Source organism: Hydra viridissima, unplaced genomic scaffold (genome assembly GCF_058129835.1).
Source record: "Hydra viridissima isolate aposymbiotic clone 2 unplaced genomic scaffold, HvirCarnegie_v1 scaffold_10, whole genome shotgun sequence".
Classification (NCBI taxonomy): Eukaryota; Metazoa; Cnidaria; class Hydrozoa; order Anthoathecata; family Hydridae; genus Hydra; species Hydra viridissima.
Window position 1 is genome coordinate 11,697,501 of NW_028324309.1, and position 23,279 is coordinate 11,720,779.

The 23,279-nt window shown below is 30.4% G+C and overlaps 2 protein-coding genes across 8 annotated transcripts; both read left to right on the forward strand.

Annotated features, from left to right (window-relative positions):
- Nucleotides 1–3,111: 3,111 nt before the first annotated feature.
- Nucleotides 3,112–5,761, forward strand: LOC145182952 (uncharacterized). 3 transcript variants are annotated; one of them, XM_090099728.1, is made up of 7 exons: nt 3,117–3,452; nt 3,529–3,630; nt 3,756–4,193; nt 4,546–4,715; nt 4,955–5,010; nt 5,423–5,529; nt 5,626–5,761. In XM_090099728.1, the coding sequence occupies exons 1-7, from the start codon at nt 3,236–3,238 to the stop codon at nt 5,721–5,723; spliced, it is 1,188 nt and encodes a 395-aa protein (XP_089955854.1). In that variant the 5' UTR covers nt 3,117–3,235; the 3' UTR covers nt 5,724–5,761. The 3 variants fall into 3 exon arrangements, 2 of the variants coding, with proteins under 2 accessions (XP_089955854.1, XP_089955853.1); XM_090099727.1 differs by having other exon boundaries at nt 3,123–3,452; nt 4,946–5,010; XR_016456205.1 differs by lacking the exon at nt 4,546–4,715 and having other exon boundaries at nt 3,112–3,452; nt 4,946–5,010.
- Nucleotides 5,762–14,262: 8,501 nt separating this feature from the next.
- On the forward strand, nt 14,263–20,986 carry LOC145180949 (heterogeneous nuclear ribonucleoprotein A1-like). Of its 5 annotated transcripts, none has more exons than XR_016456454.1 (6): nt 14,263–14,365; nt 14,697–14,733; nt 14,878–15,487; nt 19,444–19,540; nt 19,633–19,727; nt 19,922–20,986. XR_016456454.1 is itself a non-coding variant. In XM_090100675.1 (5 exons), exons 2-4 carry the CDS (start codon nt 14,731–14,733, stop codon nt 16,873–16,875), a joined length of 1,056 nt encoding a protein of 351 aa, XP_089956801.1. In that variant the 5' UTR covers nt 14,263–14,365; nt 14,697–14,730; the 3' UTR covers nt 16,876–16,901; nt 18,601–18,823. The 5 variants fall into 5 exon arrangements, 3 of the variants coding, with proteins under 3 accessions (XP_089956801.1, XP_089956802.1, XP_089956803.1); XR_016456453.1 differs by lacking the exon at nt 19,922–20,986 and adding an exon at nt 16,433–16,901 and having other exon boundaries at nt 19,633–19,722; XM_090100675.1 differs by lacking the exons at nt 19,444–19,540; nt 19,633–19,727; nt 19,922–20,986 and adding exons at nt 16,433–16,901; nt 18,601–18,823.
- The last annotated feature ends 2,293 nt before the right edge of the window (nt 20,987–23,279 follow it).

A 23,279-nucleotide genomic window follows, 5' to 3' on the forward strand; every position in this document is an offset into this window, starting at 1 on the left:
TTCAAAGAACTTTTCATAAGTTTTGGCGTAAGTTCACCCCAAAACTATCTAAATAATAAGAATGGCGTTGTATTATTATGATACACATGTAGTTCTATTATCAAATTGATATATTACTAAGGATCTTAACATATGTGAATTATCCCAGCAAACACACGACGTCGCAACGACGTTGTAAATAGGTTATTTTCAAGTTATAACGTCGGACGACCTTGTAAGGACGTCGCTAGGACGTCGTATCCACGACGTCTTTTAAAGAATCTTATTCAGACGTCGTAGCGACGTCAGTTTAACGTCGTCTAATAAAAAAAAAAAAATTATTAGATTTTTTTTTTTTTTGTTTAACTGTTGCGTCAGGTCCGAAACTTTAATAGAAGCTAATTTTAAAAAGAAATTAAGAAAATGAGTAGAAAAGATGTAATTGAATTGCGTGAAGAAACTATTTACGGCGGATTTGATTGACGTAGTTTATTTGATATGTTGTAAATATAGTTTAAGCGGTTTATTTTATGAGCATATTTGAGGTTCTTTGTATAGTATAAATTGAAGGAAAACTTTTTGTAAAGGAGATGATTTAAGGAGAAGAGAAAATGTAGAACTGAAACGTTGTGTTCGCTGCGAGAAAACAACAAAAGAGTATATGAAAAAATGGAGAAGAAAGGATAATTTGTTAAGACAATTTCTATACGAGAGTGACAAAGATGAAGATTTTTTTGAAAAAACGTTTGAAGTGGAAAAAAATGATACGAGCAAACAAAAACCATGCCACACAGAAGATTCATTCACTCAGCTTGGTTCTTTGAATTGCAGTAATCATTTAAATCAACTAGAGTCTTTGAGCCAGCTTGATTCTTCTGTTCGTTTTGATTTATACAATGAACTTGATTCTTCCGGCCGACTTGATTCTTCCAATCAATACGACTCTTCTAGCGAACTTGATTCTTCTAGTCAGATCGATTCTTTCAGTGAATTTTGTTCTTCTTCAAGAAGCGACGAAAATGAAATAAAAATAGATGAGAGAAATAGTGCGGTTGACCCTAATGAAACATATTTTATTTTAAATTTAAAAAAATGGTTGATTAAAAATAGAATTACTCACACAGCAAGTACTGAGCTGCTTTCTCTTTTAAGATGCAATGGACATGCAGCTTTGCCTAAATCTTCTTGTACTTTGTTAAAGACTCAACGCTGTGTTTTGACAGAAAAAAAATGTGGTGGGGAGTATATCTATTTAGGGTTAAGTAATGGTATTAGTCAAACTTTCAGAGAGAATCCTTTATTACCAGTTGAGAACAACATCATATCTTTACTTGTAAACATTGATGGTGTGCCATTGCATAAATCTTCAAACTCTCAATTTTGGCCTATACTTTGCCAGTTTAGTAAGTTTACACCATTTATTGTTGCAATTTTCTATGGTAGCCAAAAACCAACCAATTTAAATGATTTTTTAATTGAGTTTGCGAATTTTCTATGGTAGCCAAAAACCAACCATTATATGATTTTTTAATTGAGTTTGCGAATTTAAAAGCATGTGGTTATAATAAAGATGGAGTTAATTTGTTGGTTGAAATCCGTGCATTTATTTATGATGCTCCTGCTAGGCAATATCTAAAATGTGTTAAAGGTCATACAGGTTATTTTAGTTGTGAAAGATGTGAAATTAAAGGTAAGTACAAGTCGTTTAGAATGATTTTAAATACTACAAATTGTGTGCCTCGTACTAACAAGTTATTCAAACAGTATTTCTATGCCAATACACATCAAATAAGCCGTAGCATATTAATAGATTTTAATGTTAATTGTGTTGATGGTTTTGTCTTGGATTATATGCATTTAGTATGTCTTGGTGTTGTTAAGCGAATTCTTATTTTTCTAACCAAAGGACCTTTCCCATATAGATTGGGTTCTGCTCAATTGTTGAATATTTCAGAAAACTTGTTAAAGTTTAGTGGTAAATTTCCATCTGAGTTTGCTCGTCAATCAAGAAGTTTACATGAAGCAAAGAGGTGGAAAGCCACTGAGTTTAGGCAATTTTTGTTATATACTGGCTTTTTAGTTTTAAAAGATGCTTTTACTCCTGAACGTTATCAGCATTTTCTTTCTTTAACTCTAGCAATGAGAATTTTTCTAGATTCTAATGCGATTGTCTGAAATAATCATCTTCAATATGCAAAAGATTTATTGAATTACTTTGTAGTTAAATCAGAAGAATTTTATGGTCCTACTTTTTCTGTGTATAATGTACACAGCTTAACTCATTTACATGAAGATGTTAGCTTTTTTAACTGTTCCTTAGATGAAATCTCTTCTTTCCAATTTGAAAACTATTTGCAAGTAATTAAAAAGTTCATTCGCAAACCTCAAAGTCCATTATCTCAAGTTTTAAAAAGATTTTCAGAGCTTGAAAATCTTGAAATAAGTTGTAATCAGTATGCTAAATCACATAGAGTTATTTTTTCTCCAAAATTTAAAGACTCTTGGTTTCTCCTATACACAGGCGAATTTGCCCAGATTATTGGAAAATTAGACAACAATCAATTTAACTGTGTTGTTTTAAAAAATTGTGTTTACAAAAGCGTATTTACAGATCCATGTGACTCTAAAATCTTTAACATTGTTTTTGTTAGAGATATAAAAACTCACTTGAAACATGTTTGTCTAAGTAAAAAACATTTTCAAAGAAAAGCAGTATGTCTAGCTTATAAAGAAGGGTTTGTCTTATCATGTTTGTGTCATGACATATAAAATTTGTTTACAACCCACTCTTTAACTAAATAATAATTGTTGAAAAGTTTTTTGTACCTTTGTGAAGTATTAGATCAAATAACAATATACTTAATATATATTTTACAATGTTAAACATCAAAAAAATTGAATTTTTTAAAGTTTACCTATTTGGTAATTGTCTGTATTGTTGTAAGATTTTAATATTGTTATTTAAATATTTATAAATATAAACAAAAAAAATTGTTTCATTTATTTAAATATTCATAATAAAGTATGTTAATAAAAATTATTATTTGTTAAATTATTTATAGTAAAATATGTTACTGTTAACATGTTCTATAGCTAAAATTGTTCTATAGCCAAAATTTTTCTAAAAACAATTAATTGTTATTAGAAGAAATTAATATATATTTTTAATAATTAATCGTTTAAACAGTTTTTTAAACAAAAACTATTATAATATAATATTATAATATTATTATAAATAAGTATAAAAAATTCAAAGATGTCAATGAAAGATTTATGGGCATTAGTTGTAACTTCAAGCAAAGACAAAATTGGAAAAACTAGGGAGACAGAAACAGTTGTTCCATTTCATTGGATTTCCTCAGATGAGAAATGGTTGTATTGGCCTCCTTCTCGAAAAGATGAAAAACATACAAAGGCAATTCCCAATGAGGTTCTTTGGAAGAAATTTGAAATTTTAAAAATAAAATTACGAGGTAATCATTTTGTTTTTCCGGATTTGTTCTAACTCTTTTATTAATAATTTTTCTTCTACTTATTTAAAACTTTTAGGTGAAAAAGATTTGTGTGAATATGTGTCTGGAAACAATTTTATGTCCTCATCAAGTGAAAGAGAGAGTGCAGTGAATGAAAAAAGGGATATTGATTTTAACAGTAAGACAAACATTTTGATTTAGGATTTTGGATTTTAATTTAAATGTTTTTTGCAACCTAATGTTAATTGCAGTATTAAAAATATTGTTTTTTCTTTGTTAACAAATTTATTGATATTATTATAGAAGTGGAATTGCCTAAAAAACCTACTGAAAATATTATGTCAGCGATAATTTCTTTGTCAAGTAAATCTATTTTAAAACAAGAATTGTATTCACAATCAGCATCTTGTAAAAGTAGTTCTTCTGATTATTTATCACCAATAAGTTCTGCGTCACTATCACCTAGCCATAAGTTAAGATTATATTCTCGATCACCTGTCTCCAAAAGCAGGCCATGTTCGCTCTCACTTTCACCAGTCCTAATGTCTGGATCAAGTTCATGTTCACTTTCGCCTATTCGCAAGCCAAGATCAAAATCTCGCTCCCCTTCACCTGTGCATAGTTCTAGATCATACTCAAAATCACAGAATAATCATTCCCAATCAGTGTTTTCAAAGTCAAAATCTAAAGCAAAGAAACTGGTTCGATGTATGAATAGTAATTTCCCAATGGATGAAGCACGTAAGTTAAAAAAGTTTTTTTCAAGTTTTATTGATTAAAATTATCTATCGAATTCATCTAGAAAACACAGAGAGATTTGGTTAACTGTTTAATGTCAGTTTTGCCAATATAATTACCTAAGTACTTTTATTAAGTTTACTTAATTTAAAAAAATGGTATATGAAGGAATACACAATTTTTTTATGACGAAAATTGTCTCATAGATTCAATTTTGAAAATAAACTTTTGCTCTATACTATTACTTTTGGTTTTAAACTGACATTTTCTTAAATGTAAATATTATGTAATTTATATACTGTTAATAAGTGAAACAAAATTTAATATTTGGATTTTTTAATATATGTAATTTTAGGATTTCAAAAAAAGACAATATCTCTTTTAACTTGTATCGTTGACCTATTGGAGAATCAAGTTCACCAAATAAATAATGATTGTACAAAAGATGTGGAAAAAATTGATAACATGGATAAATTCAAAGAACTAGAGGAGTCTTTATCAAAAAAAGACTTTTTTTCATTTATGGTGAATTGTTTTTGAGAATTCTTTTTCATAAATACCCTATTTACTACAATAAAATTTTTTTTGTGTGAAATCTTTAATGTAGTCTTTGTAAAAAGTGCTACCAACATGTCCGTTTGATATTAAATTATGTATAAAGTTAACAATTAGAACTCCTCTAGCTTTGAAGTTATTAATGTTAGTTTATGTTTAAATGTTATTCAAATATGTATAAGCAAATATATATATTTTAGGTTGGTCAGTTAAAAATGGTCGGTGGCAAGACAGTACGGGAAAATGTGAGAAATGTCATGAAAAGGTACACAACAATATACATTGATATGTTTTCCAGGCCTATATGGCGTCGTATTCTATATTAATGGATTAACTAACTGATAGACAATAATATGGATTAAAAATCAAATTAAATGTTTTTCAAATTACATTTGAACAGGTTGCAAGGTTGACTATAAAAATTCGAACTTGATAGCCTAAAGTTCAAACTTGAATTCAAAAAGTTGCCTATAAAAATTGGAATTTAGCAGGTTGAATTCAAGGCCTTAAAAAGTTAAAAATTAATTGTTTGTTAAACCTGTTTTAAATGATTTTTTTTAAGATTTCAACAAATTAAGTAACAATTTACTCAATTACGCAAAAATAATTATTTTATTTAAGTTTCTTATTTTATGCGAGTTTTTTATTAACAGTTCTGATAATTTCTTTTAATTTAGGTTAATGTCCTACTCTGTAATGTCATGTTTTAATATGCTTGGAACAAATAGACACGAGCAAAAAAAGTTATCATTTAAAGAGACAAAGATATGTAGTGTGGTTGTCGGTGAGTTTATATTGATATATTTATATTTAAGATTGGTATTCTATAAAATGAGTAAAAATAACTTTAAAGTGTTTTAACATATTTCATTTTGTTTAGCGAGTGTGTTGTCAAATCACGCGACAACTGAAATCGAAGTTTTGGATTCAGTGAAAAACGTGTTAAAATACGCTCCAGAAAAAAAAAAAGATGTATAAATTTGAATTTTGAAAAAGAAATCCAAGCAGCTGCATTATATTTTTATTTGAGACTTTATCGTGGCTATTCTTTTATGTAAATAAAAGTGTAATTGGTAAAAGAAACTGTAATTGGTAATATTTTGGCGCTTTAAAATAGTTCAGTTTTTGAACATGTTACACATGTTACAATATATGTTCAATTCTTTAAAGAAGTTGTTTAAATAAATAATAGATTTTTTAATAGAAAATAAAAAAAAATTGTATGTAAAAACAAGAGGCATATTTAGTCGGTTTTCCGACCAATAACCGATATCCTGTAGATCCTTTTTGCGACGTCGCATCGACGTCTATTTTTCACCCTGGATACGACGTCGTAAAATTGTTACACTTTACGACTTTACAGCGACGTCAAAACGACCAACCTCGCGACGTCAAAACGACGTTGTACCGACGTCATTGTGCTTGCTGGGATATATATTATAAAAAGAGTTAACAATAATCATAGATATTGATAAGAAATAACAGCATCATAATGATATAACTTCTTATAAAGATATAATTTTATCATGATTAAATATATGTTCTTCTTCACAACTTTTTTGTAAAAAGGTAAGTATTACGACCATCGTTCATATCGATGTGTTTTTTTTTTTTGTTTTAATTACAAAAACTTGGTGCGAAATATTTGTGAATACAAAATAGTTACATGAATGTACGGTTTCCGGAGTCTTAGTTGAGCTGCGCAAGAGTTACGAAAGTTTGGTGAATACCATGGACCTATAAGAGATGGACGTGCAACCTACTGTTTTACATCAAAGAGGACGCAGAAATCAGCGAGCCATGCGAGTTTCCGACAAACTCTAAATTTTCACCCGGTAACAAAAAAATCTATTAAAATGGCTGCCCACAGTTTTAAAACAGAAACTCTAATCACGTGGTATTAGTTTAAACATTTATGGTGAGTTTTCACTCATCCGTTTTTGCTACGGGAAAGGGAAAGGGATGGAAAAGTTAATTACGTGAGCATGCGTAGTGATTAATTTTCAAAATTAAATAACAAACTATAGCATTTGCTTAATAAGACTGTTCAGGATAAAGTAACTACTTCACGCGTTGACAAATTACTAAACAAAATAATGCATAGTGGAATATATTATATATATTCCACTATGCATTATTTTTAGTAGGTATATTTTCTAATGGACTTTTATTTAATTTATTTGATAATGCAAAACCTTTTAAAAATTTATTCAAATTTATAACTTTATAATCTTGCAAAATGCGGCCAGATATTTCATGTTTTCTTTTTTCATATATCACATATTATTTCCTTTGTCATAAAAAGCACATAATAACCCATTTGTTTTTGTTAAATAAAAATTAGCTTATATATAGCTGGTAAATCATGCAACGTTAATATTAAATACTTAGTTATTCTTGTGGTTAGCCATAAATTGGCTTTGCTAAATTCTTTAAAACTATGACAAATTATTTTTTACTTTATTGTATTTACATTCATTTTATGTATAAGTTATTTATCCTTAATTGTTTATATTTCTGTTGTTAAATATAAAAATAGAAAATTCTATAATATTCATAAACTAGAAGTCTACAGCAATATAGTAGATGGAGTAGTTCTTAAAAATGTAGTTCTTAAAAATGACTAAAAAAAGTATAGCGAAGTATAAAAAAGCTTAAATTAAATTTGTTATTAAGATCTGGTTTCATTCAACTCCTTGGTCCTTCATTCACCAGCCTTAATTTTGTGTATTTTTTTAGTATTTTTTCCGACATGTCGCCATTTTTTGCCTCGGCTACTTTATAAGCTCCATAATTTATATTCCTTAATGCATTATTTTTTTAGTAGGTGTATTTTCTTATAGACTTTTTATAATTCATTTGATAAAGCATAACCTTTTAAAAAGTTATTCAAATTTATAATTATCTTGCAAAATGCGGTCAGATATTTCATGTTTTCGCTTTTCATATTTCATATATTATTTCAATTGTCATAATAAGCTCATAATAACCCATTTGTTTTTGTCAAATAAAAATTAGTTTATATATAGCTGGTAAATCATTTTATGTTAATATTAAATACTTAGTTATTCTTGCGGTTTGCCATAAATTGACTTTGCTAAATTCTTTAAAACTGTGACAAATTATTTTTTTCTTTATTGTATTTACATTCATTTTATGTATAAGTTATTTATCCTTAACTGTTTATATTTCTGTTGTTAAATATAAAAATAGAAAATTCTATAATATTCATAAGCTAGAAGTCTACAGCAATATAGTACATGGAGTAGTTCCCTGGACATGAAACCAATATGCTCTAGGTAGCTAGAACTAGTTGATATTTTGTATTATTTGTTATATCTCTAGCTATATATGTACTAAATTGGTTAAGTAAATGATCTCAATTTCTATATTATCATCAGCGTTATTTCTTAAAATATTAAGAATATCTAGCTATATTAAATTAAGCTTAAAACCTGATTCTATTGCTGTTATCTTGAATAACTAAAAGGATGTTGATGTGACTGGTTAGACGAGACCAAGACTTTTCGGCGAATCCAACAGACTTGAATTTAATTTAATTTCTATTGTTTAAAACAGAAGATTTGTAACTATGCGCAACGAGCATGGTTCGGAAAAAAAGCAATAGGTTGCATGTCCATCTCACTGATCTCTATAATAGCTGGATAGCGCAACTCCGAGCAAAACTTCTTATTTTTTGACGCCAAAATCGCCATATTGGAAAGCCCCAAAAATTTTAATCCCGTAAGCTTTAAGTTCTGTTTTTCGGCTTATCGCTTTATCGCTTTATCGCACATATCAGATTTCATTGTTCTGGGGCTTTCCAATATGGCGATTTTGGCGTCAATTTTAATATTAGAGATGCGCTATCCAGTTATTATAGAGATCAGTGGTCCATCTCTTATAGGTCCATGGTGAATACGCACCCAGAACTTTTTAATCCCAACCGTAAAAGATCCTTGCCATTTTTAAGTTTGGTGTGGCCATGGATGTTTTACGGCTGGGATTAAATTGTATCCCTGGTCATAGTTTGGTATTTTTTTACGACTTGCAGCTTCCTAAGGAGTTTAACAAAATACACTAAACTGATCATGTATTGTAATTCAGTTTTTCGTGAATTTAAGTCATTTATGACAATACATGTTTTAAAATTAATTTGCCAGGAATTGGTGGTTTTACTCTAGATGAGATTTCATTGTGTACGGTGTTCCAAAAACACTAAATGTATTCTGCACAAGATGTATAGCTACTTACATATCTCCCAATTTAGCATCAAATGACTCATGTGGGCGGGCGCACCGTCCTGTTGGAAGATATACGGGCTTCCTAACAACGCAGTTTCCATCCACGGCTGCACTATGCTTATTTGTGTATATATTTCTTTCATATAAAACACATTGATTGCTCATTTGACTGATGTTTTACGTCTTTTCAAACCACACTCGACTTTTTTCCAACTGTCGTTATTGCCAATCCAATGTTTTATTGTCTTTACAAAAGCAATACCAACTTTAGATTATCTGTGTTACCTGACAAATTCATTGCTGGGATATTACACGACTGTGTGTATTCTACGCATGTATTAAACAGCGATAACCATAAAATAGTCGCAATGTTGAAACCAAGTGCGGAGTATAACTGAAGAGCCGTGATTATCGAATGAGTTTATGAGGGACATTTGGTGACAAAAATTATCCGGTTCTTCAGATATACGAGATTGGAGGCGAAACTATGCGGGACGAATTAACCAATTTACTTGCAAAGACACCCTGAAAATAAGCTTTTACTATCTGCTAAATTTTTTTATGAGGAAAGCCAAGCATGAGATTCCAGCAGGACGGAGTTACAGCTCATACGGCGTTGTCAGTCCTAGACTAGCTCAAAAAGTAGCAAATTGAAATCTTGCTATAATGCGTTAGGTCTCCGGATCTGAACCTGATCGAGAACATTTTGCTAAAAATGGATCAGAAAATATTACTAGTCAAGATAACATCCATTGAGCATATTAAACAAGAGTTGGAGAGAGTTTGGTCCCAAATTCTAAAAGAACTCTATATGAAATTAAACAAATTGATGCCAAATGCGTTTGAGTCTATAAATATATGCAGTATTTTTTTAGAGTTTTATTGTAATCCTATTTGTTTTTTTGAATTTTTGTTTTGTTTTTTAGCCTTTAAAAAAAAAATGCTAAGAAGTAGTGTAACTTTATCGTAGACCTTCAACTTAGGAGTCTAATGAACTTGTACTTAAGATCAATCAGGAATCAACAGTGATTCTGGCTTTCTAAAAGTATGCAACAAATTCATAATAATTGCACGTTAAAAATGTTCCAGACTCAAATGAAAAGACGAAAAAAGTTGTTGAAGAGATCGTAGTAAATGGCTAGAAGTGTTTCTGTATCTTTTTCTCATCTGCTATAATGGTTCGAGTAGTATGCCTGACTGAAAGTGACTTACCATTAGAAAACTTAACACAAGTTTCTACAATATTTGAAATCTCATTTTTCAACTTGGTTTTTTCAGCAAATAAAAAAGTAGATCTTTTTCAAGTTTAAAAAGTGGATAGAGTTTTTGGATTCCTCCAAATAATTATTTTGGTTTCTCCAGCATGAGTTTTCGCTTCTTCATCATAAGTTTTCGTTTCTCCATCAGTTTTAATTTCAACGAGAAAAAGACAAATTAGGAAAAAAGATTTTAAAAAAAAAAAAAAAAAATCAACAAGTCTGTTTTGTTTTTATACATTCGGCCACATTGATTATCATACATGTAACATCACAAAAAATCCCCTATGGTACGTTGGCGGTATTCTTAATTAAAATCATGTCATTTGGATCGCAAAAGAGTTTCTTACACAAGAATTTAACAATGCTGCACTTTCAGAAAGTATGGATGACTCTACATTCTTATCTAAAAATATTTTCTTGATTTTTCATGCTCTGTTTTCTTTATTTTCTTTATTCTGTAAAACTTTTGCTGCTTCCTGTTTTTGTACAGTATCTACATGTATATTGATACTTATTAACGCGCCGATGTTTAATGTGGAACACTCTTACAAGTCAGTTATTGGTGGTCGAAGGTATTGGTGGAAGAAGAATAAGACCAAAGAAATGCGGTGTTGCAGGTGCATTAAATTGTGAGAACAAGGTTCTATTGCTGAGAAATATTCTTGCGTATCCAAGGTTCGTTTAGAATCTAGAAAAAAAATTGGAAAATGAATGAGACTTAGAAAAGTTAAGGAAAACATATTAAAGTAGGTGAATTAAAAAACTTCTGTCGAAGTCTGGCAATTTTTTTGTCAGGAAATCTTTTTAAAACTTGTTGGAAATTTTTTTGGTAAGATTTTGTAAAAGCTTTGTAACAAAACATTTTTTATATAGCATTTTTTGTTTGAATGGGAGATTTTCAATTGGTTTTGAAAATAAGAGTTTCATTCATTTTGTTTTTCTTTTCGTATATTATCACGGATCACGGCGCCGATTTTTATTGGGAGAGGGGGGGGGGGGGCTCAACACCATAGTTTTAACGTTTTTTTGACAAAGAAATGTTAAGATGAAAAAAAAAAAAAAAAATAAGAAACAAAATTGTAAACAAGATTGTGAACGAAATAAATTGAAAAAGTTATTTGAGTATTTAAGATTCTTCCTTGTTTTTCTGGCCTTTTAAATTGCCATTATTTTTTTTGGAACAACAGAAGATACAGAATACACAGCCGTTCTTGAATAAAAAGAATATGATTGTTTTTTCTTTTTTTTCGTTTTGTGTTTATGAGTTCATGCCAATCAGCTTGAAAACGATATAACGTTCAACCCCTGGATAGATTTACAGCAAATAAAACTACATCGGTGCAAGCAGTATCATTCTGAGGACCAAAATAAATGAAATTAGTAAGCTCGGATAAAGCACTCGAAATGAAAATCCAGCATTGACCACAAAAGTTGGCGCTTCTACGTAAGAGATTTTAAGTGGAAATTGCGACATACAATTTCTATACCGAGATGTCTCTGTATTTAGTTTTACATCATTGATCTTGAGGGTATAATTTGGTCAAAGGTCCTCTATTTTGGGATAATTTCACTCTTATTATTATTCATCAATACACTTTTTTTTTCATAATATCATTCACTTCTTTTTCTATTGCTGAACGTTGATTTTTTGCTTTTTTTTTAAATCTCCAGCTTTAATATTGCTATGTAATATATCAGCCTTAATTCCCAAATCCCTAAGAACACCAATTTTAAGTCTCGAAATATCTCTAAGGAGTCTACCATTATTTTTTGTTAATTAAACTACTTCCGGTGTCTCTGTTCTAAAGTGTATTGCATGAAATCTCATTAATTGTACTAACAGGAAATCAACGACTCGGTGGGAGTCATTTGTAAGAGGTATTGGATTCGTAGATTTTTTAGAAAGAAACTAGAGCGCATTGTATAGTTAAGCTCGCATTTTTTCAGGCCAATAAGCCTCTCGTCCGTAGTACGTGAAATCTTATATTTTTGAAGTTCAGAAACGTCAGCTACAAACTCATTACTGTCTTGTTTTACACCGATTTCTGGTATTAAATTATCACAATCATAAACAACTTCCCCTTCGAAGTTCAGACTCTTGTTATCAAACGTATTAGAGGAAAATGTTGGTTCTTTAATATTCGAACTTTACAACCTTTCGGAGCAAGTTTTGACTTTATGAAATCTTCAAGATATGGCTCTTAATTAAACCCATCTTGATCAGTTGTTACTCAGTATGGCTTCAAGGCTGAGCGTTAGATCATAAAAAAGGGGCAGAAGATTTAGAGTCTTAGTTCCTTTAATGAATGATTTAGAGCCATAAATCTTCAAATGAACATTGGGGAGTTCAAGAAATGTACCTAACAAAAGTGCAAAGGACTACTATCTCTAGGCTCCAACAGGTTTGTGACGACCAGACTAAATCAGGAAATCTAACTCTACTCCAGAGCGGCTCAAACGTTACGGTTGCTACTGGATCGAATGCTGCCCTCGCCACCGCCTAAGGAAAGAACCCATTGAATTCCGCACACCGCTCAATTTTGAGCTTTTAGCTAGCCGAAAACCATCCATCCTAATTTGTATTGTTACCTGCTTGAGTATGTGATTGACTTTCCAGATCGTTACAGCTTACCACGAACACCGAAACCAGTAATGCACCTAATTATTTGCTTAATAATGTGACTCTGCAGTTTAAGACTGTGTGTTCTTCGAACTTGCGTCTCGCATAGGATTAGAAACCTCTGGAAATTCCGCTTCGCCATTCAAACGAACAGTCCGCTCCCGACGTATAAACAGTGATGCTACTTAGACTAATTGGAGAGAGAGAGATTTTTTGTTTAACTTCCTCCAGCAACTGCCTTGCAGACTGCCCACTCCTCTCCAGGGAAGACCCAGTTTAATGCAAGCACGCAAGCCTAGGCTAGCTACACATGATCTTAGCCATTAGGCCGAGAAGCGACTTAGACTAATTGGATGTAAATATTTCGTGTCAATCGTTAAAACAATAATCATGTATCCCGGCTCCACACTGTTCGGCACAAACCAAGTTTGATATTACTTTATATGTTGTTCCTGGGAAAGTTTATTTAGAGTATGCCAAGACACTTCTTCGAGGAGGCATACCGAGTGTTATCCGGTAATAATAGAGAAGTATCTGCTGAGAAAAATTATGTACTCACTGAGGTTGGTTGATCTCTAATCTTAAGTGCTAATCAGTACTACGCTGGTAGCGGACCCACCTTTCCATAGACAACAGAAATGTTTCCGATAGCTACATCCACAGTAGGGGGGTGGAACAACTGAATTCTGGCAATTGACTACAGATCTCAGTCAATCTTACCCCTGAATATGGGACATTTGACGTAGCAATATTAATTGTGATGGATGCTATTGAAAAGTTTGATGGTGCTTGACTCTAATGTGTCTCGTGGTAGAGAAGAAATGCGTGCACCAACGCATACATAGCCTACCTTTTTGACTCTGAAGGCTGGGAAAATAAGTGCTGACATCAATAATAAAAAGTAGCAAACTATAATAAAAAGTAATAGCAAAAACCAATTGCGACTCAAGGTTGATATTTGGCGTGATAATGTGCAAGCATGAAAAAACCGCACACCAAACCCTAACATTTAGACACTGATACGGGGCATAGTGCTTGGTGAATATAAAACTTTTGAGGAAAGTTTAAACTCATGATTATCTCTTCAGACCCAAATACTTCGTACAAACTTTCTCAATTTTAGGCAATCATCTCTGCACTCAAAGCTCATTGCACTACTTTCATCTTTTTTACGTCTCTCATTTTAGCCGGATACATAAGAACAAAAAAATTGGTCTTGTTTACCTAAGACTTTACCATAGACCTTTTCTAAAAAGTAAGACCTTTGGTTGTAAATAAGGATAATATTTCACAGGATATATTGTCAAAACAATGGAACTTTCTCTATAAAAAAATTGATTTTTCAATGGCTAATTAAGAGCAATTTTTTACCGAATCCATAAAGTTGAACGCTTGGCTGTGTAGACTGGATGTTAAAGAGACTGGATCTACTATGCAAAAATTCGGTCTTTCTTTTCAAAGAAGCACGTTGGCGATTACCTTGTTGTCCAGAGGAAGGTACTTGATTTTTCCTGAAAATTCAATACATTTAGTGGAAGTTTTGAATTAATTCACTATTCAATTTATTCTAAATCTTTTTACATTTTTTATTTTATAATTAAATACATCAGTGTTTTCGTATAAACTTTACTAATACTGTAGATGCTTGCTACTTAATTTAACATAAAAAAGTTAATAAAGTATATCAATAACACAAAAACCTTCAAATAGATCTACCCCAATCACTAGTTTTTTTAACAGTTTCCAGTGTGGCAAAGCCAGGGTAGAATATAGTGTGTTTTTAAATTCTGTAATGCTGTTATACTAACAGTTTATGCATACTTATTAGATTCCAGACAACGAAAGCTACTTCATATTAAAACATGGTAAATTAATTTTTCCATTTATTTGACTTGCTTCTTTCTTCCTTTTTTTCTCATTCCTAGCTAATTCAAGAAATATTTTTGATTTTCTAAGAATAGGTAGTTTTTGCTATTACTTTAGTAAATCATAACATTTTTGTATTGTAGAGTAGCTACAATGGGAATGATTACCAAAATTATTCTGAAGATACTCGTGAATCTGAGGCCATGCGAAAAATGTTTGTTGGTGGTCTGAATCGTGAGACAACAGAAGAAACATTTTACAATTACTTTAGTCAGTTTGGTACAACAGAAGATAAAGTTATCATTACTGACCCTCATACACATCAATCAAGAGGTTTTGGTTTTGTTACTTTCGAAAAGTCAGAGTCAGTAGAGAATGTTTTTTCCAGCCGCCCACATATTATTGATGGCAAGACAGTTGATGTAAAAAGGGCAATGCCAAGGGAGATAAATACTCCTGGAGCCCATATTAAAACAACTAAGTTATTTGTTAGTGGTTTTAGGGGCATTGATCTTGAGGCTTCAGAACTCCAAGATTACATAGAAAAGCGTCATGATACCAAGTTTGGGCGAATAGAAAAAATTGACTTAATGAAAGATAGAGAAACAGGTCAACTGAAAGGATTCGGTTTTATAGAGTGTAATGACTCAGATTTTGCTGATCGGCTATGCATTTCAGAAACGTCATTTGAACTTAAAGGAAGAACTCTTTCAATTAAGAAGGCTGAGCCTCAAAATAATGCTGGTGGAAATAGTGAGTAAATATACTTTTTTTTTTTCCCAATTAAATTATTTTAAGGTAAAACCCAGTGTTACATTCATTTAACTCTTCAATACAACTTCTGAAAAGTTTGTGTTCTCTAAAAGATTATTTTATATGAGGGTTTTGTAAATAAGGATTCTTTTATTAACCTTTTTTTTCAATCTTATATTTACCTAATTCATAACCCTAAGCATAATACTTATGCCACCAGTACTGACCATTCCCTGTCCCTAAATAATGTCTTTTTGGGTTTTTTTTAATTCAACACCAGTATAAGAGTATTGTAACAGTCTCCATACACTCAATTTAGTTCCATAAAATTTCTCTGATTTAGATTCTTGAAGTTTTTATTTTCTAAAATTCAGTTTACTCGCTCAGTTAATATGTATTGAATTACAAAAAGAGAGAGAGAGAGAAAAGAAAGAAAGCAATGAAAAAGAAAAAAAAAGAAAGTTTAGATTTGCAAAACTATATTAATTTGAAACATTCAATTTGGATCTTAAAATGTTAGTTTTTTTTTTTTTTTTTTTTTTTTTTTTTTTTTTTTTCAGTTTCATGTATTATTATTTTTGTTTTGTTTTTTTGTTTTTCTCTCTCTTTAAAAAAAGAAATAAAATTCATTATTTCCTGTTAAATATCTCAATGGCAGAAAATAGTTGTTTTAAATAAAACATAAGTATTGAAGTTATTTGAGATATGCTATGTTTAAAATACTACTTTCCAAAAATTAATTGTATGTGAGGTTGGCTCCTACATTCCTCCTCAGAAACTACCTCCATGTAGTTAGGTTCTAGAGGACTTCTATATATATATATATATCAAAATCCACATGAATTGTTTTGTAAACTTCTTTAGGATTTTTATAACTTAGTTTGAAGTAAATTTCTAATGGCTGAGTAGTCTAGAACTAAGTGTAAGAAATTTTTTCTCATGTAGCAGGTGGTGGTGGTGGTTATCAAAATAGTGGAGGTGGAGGTCCAATACGTGGTGGAAGAGGAGGTGGTGGTGGTGGAGGAGGAGGTGGTGGTGGAGGAGGAAGAGGAGGTGGAAGAGGAGGGAACAGAGGTGGATATAACCAAAATAGTGGTTATCAAAGTAATAATTATGGCTCAGAAGATAACTATTCTACTGCTTACCCAAGTTATAATCAAAATCAGGGTAGTTATCAGCAAAACTATCAACAACAAAGTTATCAACAGCCTCCACAATATGGTAGTTATCAGCAAAACTATCCACAATCTTCTGGAGGATATGGACAGCAAAATGCTGGATATGGACCACCCCCAGCAGCATACAATCAGCAAACTCCATCATATGGACAAGGAGGCTATCAACATCCAAATCGTGGTGGAGGTCAACAAAGATATCAACCATACTAGGTTATGATCTACAATTTTAAAACCAGGTACCTTTTATTGTATTTGCTGTTGTATCCCTCTATGGATTTATCTATTGTGTAGTCATATTTGTTAATGATACTTTCATTTGTAGTCATTATATAATTTTTATTCTTTTCAAATAATTCCAAACAATATTAACTGCCTTAGTTCAACAATTAACCACGGTGGTCATTTTATGTGAAACTCCTCTTTAAATTTCTGGTAGATATCAACACAGCTATCTAAAACCCAGGGCTGCTAGTAGTACAACATTAACTTAAAATTGGAGTATTATGTGTACATTTTTTAGTTTTGTTTTTAAAAAAAAAAAATTGTTAAAAGCACACTGATTTTACAATTAAAAAATCACATAAATATATAGTGCTTTATTATAGACATGCAAATTAGAGTCTAATTACTTAGTTTTAACGGATAGTTTAATTTTGTATAAATGTTAAAAATTATTTGACAAGATTCTTCATGTTTAATACATTATTTAGTAATGTACTAAATGTTCAGAATTTTATCAGAAAATTGTATTAGAAAATTAAATTTGTCAATAAGTTGGAAATAGGAGGATAAGAATTTTGAATGCATTGAAGTAAATTTGAGTCCCATTAAAAGTTTACAATAAAAGTTAGATTGACTTAAAAGTTAAATTTGCTGTGTTTGTATCAAATATTTTAGATATCAATGAGTGTTTTTGTTACAAGCAATTAAAAAAGAAACTTTTTCAAGATGATTGATAATGAAAAAGAGAGAAGATCTCATCTATCTTCTTCTTCTTTTTTTTTTTTTTTTTTTTGTACTAATTCCAACAATCTTTATCATCCATCAACTTCTTTGTTTATAGTGCTCATAATAAAAACTACTTATTACATACATCATTTGTAGTCATTATATACAGCTACGGAATATGGTATTTTCAATATATCTGGGTAGATATCAAATGAAAAGAGCAATATTGTTAGTTTGTAGATATTGACCTTTAGTTTTTAGTTTGATATGCACAAGTAATATGATGAGTCATAGATAGCTATAGATTTAAACATTTAAAAAAATTTTTTTTTTCCAATTCATCCTTTTAAGTTTTTGAACAAGATCATTATTTGGTGTAAGATATACAATAATAAAATCATCTAAATGCTAATAATAGTATTAACAATCTATTATGCTAATTATAACAGTGCTCTAATATCTTACTTTTCTAAAATGATATGAAAATTTTTCCTCAGTATTTATATTATACGTTAGCAGAATAAGTTCTTCATTGAGGTCAAATATAGAAAACACCAAAATTGATTTCAAAGTAAAAATTAAAATTAGCTCAAATTGTTCAAACATTTTTTTCCCTATAAAACTCTAATTCAGGAGTAATATGAGTATTCTATGATTCAGCTACAAAATTTCATCAATTTCAGTCTCTTAAAGGCAATCAAAACTTGTGCAAGAATATTTTGCTGTTTACCTCGTGTAAATTAGAATTTGCAAAATTAAATTTAAAATTAACACAGAAATAAATTTACATAGGGATTTTAATCAGTGAGCATTCTTTTAAATATTTTTATTGTAGATTTATTACTAATTGAATGGTTTTTAATGAAAATACTTCTCATGGTTTTAGAGTGGGGATTTTCACAAAAAGTAACCACCATTTTCAATAAAGGACCTAAATTTTAATTTTTATTTTAGTGAAGTATTTAAATTATATTTTTCTCATCATAGGTTAAGTTCGTTAAGTCACTAAGGACCTTAAGCAAGAATTAATCATATCGATGTTAATATAGAAGTTAGCGGATAGGGGCATTGTAAGTAGGAAGATTATTCGACCAACTTAAGGAAGATCGTATCATCGCTTAAGCAAAGCAATAGCGTGCTGCTAAAGAACTATTATAAAACTGTCTTTAAGTGTATACTCATTTTATGGATAAAGTATTGTCTATTTTAAGTTTTGCCTTTTTTTAAATAGTCATCCTGTTATAAGAAGAGTTGTCTGTAATTAATTCAATCCAAAAGTTTTTAATTATCAGTTATAGGGTTACTCCTCCTGGAATACAGAATAATTTAAAAGGCTGTTTAAATTTTAAAACAAGCAGAAAGTTAAAGCTGTTACAATTAGGAAGAGAACTTCAATAGATATAAGTTGTAAGATATTGCTAACGATCAATATTGATTAAGCAAAACGTTAATAATTTTTTAATTTATTATCTTATAAATATTGGAGTCATTCTGTGAAATAAAGTGTTTAGTGCCAACATGCTTAAGTCCAAATTATTTCAATCATAACTGGAAATATAAGGAAAGTATTAGGTATTGGAAAAAACCTTGCAACATAGTTTTTGAAAGAATGATCAAAAGTATGACTGAGCCTGTTCTTAAGCCAACAAGATCTTTTCAGAATTATACTGGATAGATAATTGTTCAACTATATCAATATTAAGTAAGTGAATACTAGCGTAATTTTTTCTTTTAAAAGTATTTCTAAATGTATGCATTTTAAATTGGTTTCGTGTTGGTGTTTTATTTTCTGATTTAATAAAAATATGATTTTAATTTCATGTATTTTAGTGAATATGTCGTTCAAGCAAATCAATCGAATGAATTGTCACATTCAAAGATTTCTTTAACACAAAGATTTTCTTTAAAATCTTCTGTGCTCCATAATGTAAGTCTTTAGTCCATTTACATATTTTACTGTTTATTTTAATGATTTTTTAACAGAAAGGTTTAATATTTTTTAACAATTTATTAACATAGGATTAAAATCAGCCTCCCGAGATTTGCCAATCATTTCGTAAACTCGACTACGTCTTCGTAGTTATAATCTATGTAAAGGAATGGTTTCATTTGATGTATGTTTTTTATAAAAAAATATTAATATAAATTTAAAAAATACATTTGTATTTCTCTCGCCTTAACCCACTCTGAATTAGTGTATCTAATGCCTTCTGGCCTCTAATTTTCGTTCAGTTCGATTTTTCTTGTGACTTTGAAGTTCTATTCGGATTCGATTTGAATTTTGATTTTTTTTTTTTTTTTTTTTTAGTCAATCCTCTTGAAACTTCAAACCTGTTTTACTTGAACAGTTCCTGCTAATCCACTAATAGCTTTTCTTTTACAATATTAAGCTCTCTAATTAAAAATCCAAACTGCAGATAGTTCTTCAGGACCATTCTATTAGCTTTAGAAATATTTTAATGCATAAATGAGAATTGCGAACTTCCTTAAAATTAGTCAGGTTGTCGACAGGCAACGTCTAGGGTTTCTAAGCGAGGTTAACCGAAAACAAAAAAACCGCGGTAAACCGAGCAATAAAACGAATCAAAAGTCGAAGGACTTTTAACGATTTTTCTTATCTATGGATTTTTTACGACAGTATATCTATACTTACTGAATCATTTCTGCCTGTAGAGAACAGACTTAGCAGACAAAGTTTTGGACTTACAAGAAGAAAAAAATTGATGTCACTTCAGCTGAGAGAAGAGTTACTAGATTTTGTAGATTACAGAACCAGGATGAGCATTGGATATGGAAAAGAAAATTACTTGGTAAACAAATGTAGTTATTCTTTCAGGAATGGCAAACTATCTTAATGGTGGCGACTACTCTTTAATTAGCATAAGAAAAAGGTAACTTTTCGACCACAAGAAACAGTAGTACTCAACACTGTTTCATGAATTCAATACAGTTATCTATATGTTTTAATGTACTTATGGAGGTCATTAAAAACAATCAGCCTGAAAGAACATGGAACGTGGACGAGATATAGGCAGCAACTGAACTTCAGGGCATACAAAAATGCTGCCGCCAAAAAAACAAGACATTAGCACATGAGAACTAGCAGAAATCAGGAAATGAACACTATAATCGCTTGTATGAATGCAGCGGAAAGATACTTGCCATCTCATGTGATCCCAAAAGGATAGAGAGTAAAATCGCTTTAAAGTTTAATGATTCTACAGTATCGGACAAAACATGGTGACCAAACTCAAATTTAGAACAAAAGCTGATCAAAAACTAAAAAAAACTAATAAAACAATTGAACATTTTATTTTTTATGTAGTTTCTTATGTTCTTAACAAAACTTAAAACTATTGAATCATACTAAAAATCACTAAAAAATTTTAAAACACATTTTCCCTAACAGACTACATTTTTCTTCGGACAAAACAAGGTGGACATTCAAAAAATCGACTGAAAATTCAAAAAAATTCAAAAATTAACTTAATATTTGGTAGGACCTCCTTTACTTTTAATTACTGCATTCATTCTTCGAGGCAAAGACTCAATTAATGAGTCAACAATTCTCATATCAATCTCTCGCCAGGCCTTCTCTATTTGTTCAATTAATTCCTCACTGGTCTTCACATTTGCACGCTCAATCTTATTGTCAATTATTTCCCACAAATTTTCTATGGGATTCAAGTTAAGGCTTTGTGCAGGCCACCCCATTATGGTGATATTCTTGTCCTTAAACCATTGTTTTACAATTTTTGACTTATGTTTGGGATCATTGTCCTGTTGAAAAATCTATTTTAGGGGCATCTCCCATTCAGCATGTGGTAATATAACATCATCCATTATATCTTTGTAAACAAAGCAGTCCATAGTTCCATTAATTTTGTGAATAGGACCAGTTCCTAGTGCTGAGAAACATCCCCAAACCATAGCAGACGTTCCATGCTTAACACTCTTCTTGGTATATTTAGTATTGAATCTGGTGTTCTTTGGTCTCCAGACTCGCTTCTTGCCGTCGCTTCCAATAAGGTTATATTTTGATTCATCACTAAAAAGTATGTTTTTCCACTGGTCCACAGTCCAATTTTGTGTGCTTCGGCAAACGCAAGTCTTAGCTTTCTATTTTTAAAAGAAGTTAGTGGTTTCTTGGCAGGCATTCGAGAAAACAATTTTGCTTCGTTAGCTCTTCGTCGCACAATGCGATTAGAAATATGTAGTTCAAGTTTTTCGGTTATTTTGTGGATGACAAAAATGGATCTTTTTTAAGCTCTTTAACAATTATTCGATCTAATCTTTGTGATGTTTTTCTTGGACGTCCGCCCCGATGGTTTGTTTTATAGCAGTCACGAGATCCAAATGATTTGACAGTTTTGCTTACAGTCGATTTAGAAAAATGTAGTTTGTTGAGAAAAATGTGTTATAAATTATTTTTGTGATTCTTAGTATGATTCAAACGTTTTAAATTTTGTTAAGAACATAATAAACTACATAAAAAACAATATGTTGAATTGTTTTACTAGTTCTTTTTAGTTTTTGATCAACTTTTGTTCTAAATTTGAGTTTGTCCACCATGTTTTGTCCGATACTGTAGATAGCCCTGAAAGAATAAAATGGATTTCAAGTGAATCTGGATGGGCTGAAGAAGGAATTACAAAACTGGTTTGAACGTACGTTTATTTCAAAGATTGGAACACAACGTCCACAAATATAAATTTTGGATGACTGACACACAATTTTGTAGAACTGGTAGATATAGCCATACAAAACAAATTGAAATTGTTGAATCATTAACTCATACCAGCAATTGGCTACGGAACAGTATTTGAGCCGATCGAAGATGCTTATAAAAACGCAACCCATGATATGGTGTCTAATCACCTGGGGTCTTAGCTAACAAAAACAACTTTACAGGAATTTTGATTCAGGCTTCAAATCATTGAATCTTTCTGTGTAATCCATCAGCCATTCCATCTTAAGGTTACCTACTAAACTATGTGTATTCTGTAGACATGTTAATGACTTATTCAGACCTTTTTAATTTAAGAAAATGCCAAATAAAAAATAAAATTATTAAATAGTATTCTTAGATAAGTTGTTGAATTAATAAGCTTTTAATAACTTGAAAAGAAATTATATTAAAAGCAATATAAATGGCCTATTTTTGGATATAATAAGGAATAGAATATTAAACAGCAAAGAAGATTCAAATACATCTCTCTAATAATCTTAATTTGAAACAGTAATTCAGAAAAAAAAAACAAGTTGCTATGAACACTATTTTTACGTTCAAAATGGCAAAAATTAAAGAAAAAAGAAAAATTAAGAATTTATCACGAAATATATTAATTTTTTTGGTTTACAATTCTAGTTTTCAAAAAATTCTGAGGGTAGTCGCCCCTTAACATTTCAATTAGTAATTAGTTTATGAAGAATAAATCCGAGTAAAGCAAATTTCAACTTGACGTAAAGAACTTTTGTTTTCAAATTTCATTAACATCGTAAACAAATTCTACATATTTATATAAAGGTTTTTTTTTTAGAAAAGATTTTTTTATGTTGATAATTAAAAGTTAGATAAATTATCAAGCTAATTTTATAATTATGTTGATTTTATAACTAGAATTATCTACATTTTAAGTATTAAAACCAATCAAAGTAAAATGTGA

What these genes read in the sequence shown, in the direction of transcription:
- LOC145182952 (XM_090099727.1), top strand. Translation starts at nt 3,236, where the DNA reads ATGTCAATGAAAGATTTATGGGCATTAGTTGTAACTTCAAGCAAAGAC. An exon ending in TTTCCCAATGGATGAAGCAC is followed by an intron (nt 4,194 to 4,545) that starts GTAAGTTAAAAA and finishes ATGTAATTTTAG; the next exon opens with GATTTCAAAAAAAGACAATA. An exon ending in GTGAGAAATGTCATGAAAAG is followed by an intron (nt 5,011 to 5,422) that starts GTACACAACAAT and finishes CTTTTAATTTAG; the next exon opens with GTTAATGTCCTACTCTGTAA.
- LOC145180949 (XM_090100675.1), top strand. An exon ending in AAATAATGCTGGTGGAAATA is followed by an intron (nt 15,488 to 16,432) that starts GTGAGTAAATAT and finishes TTTCTCATGTAG; the next exon opens with CAGGTGGTGGTGGTGGTTAT.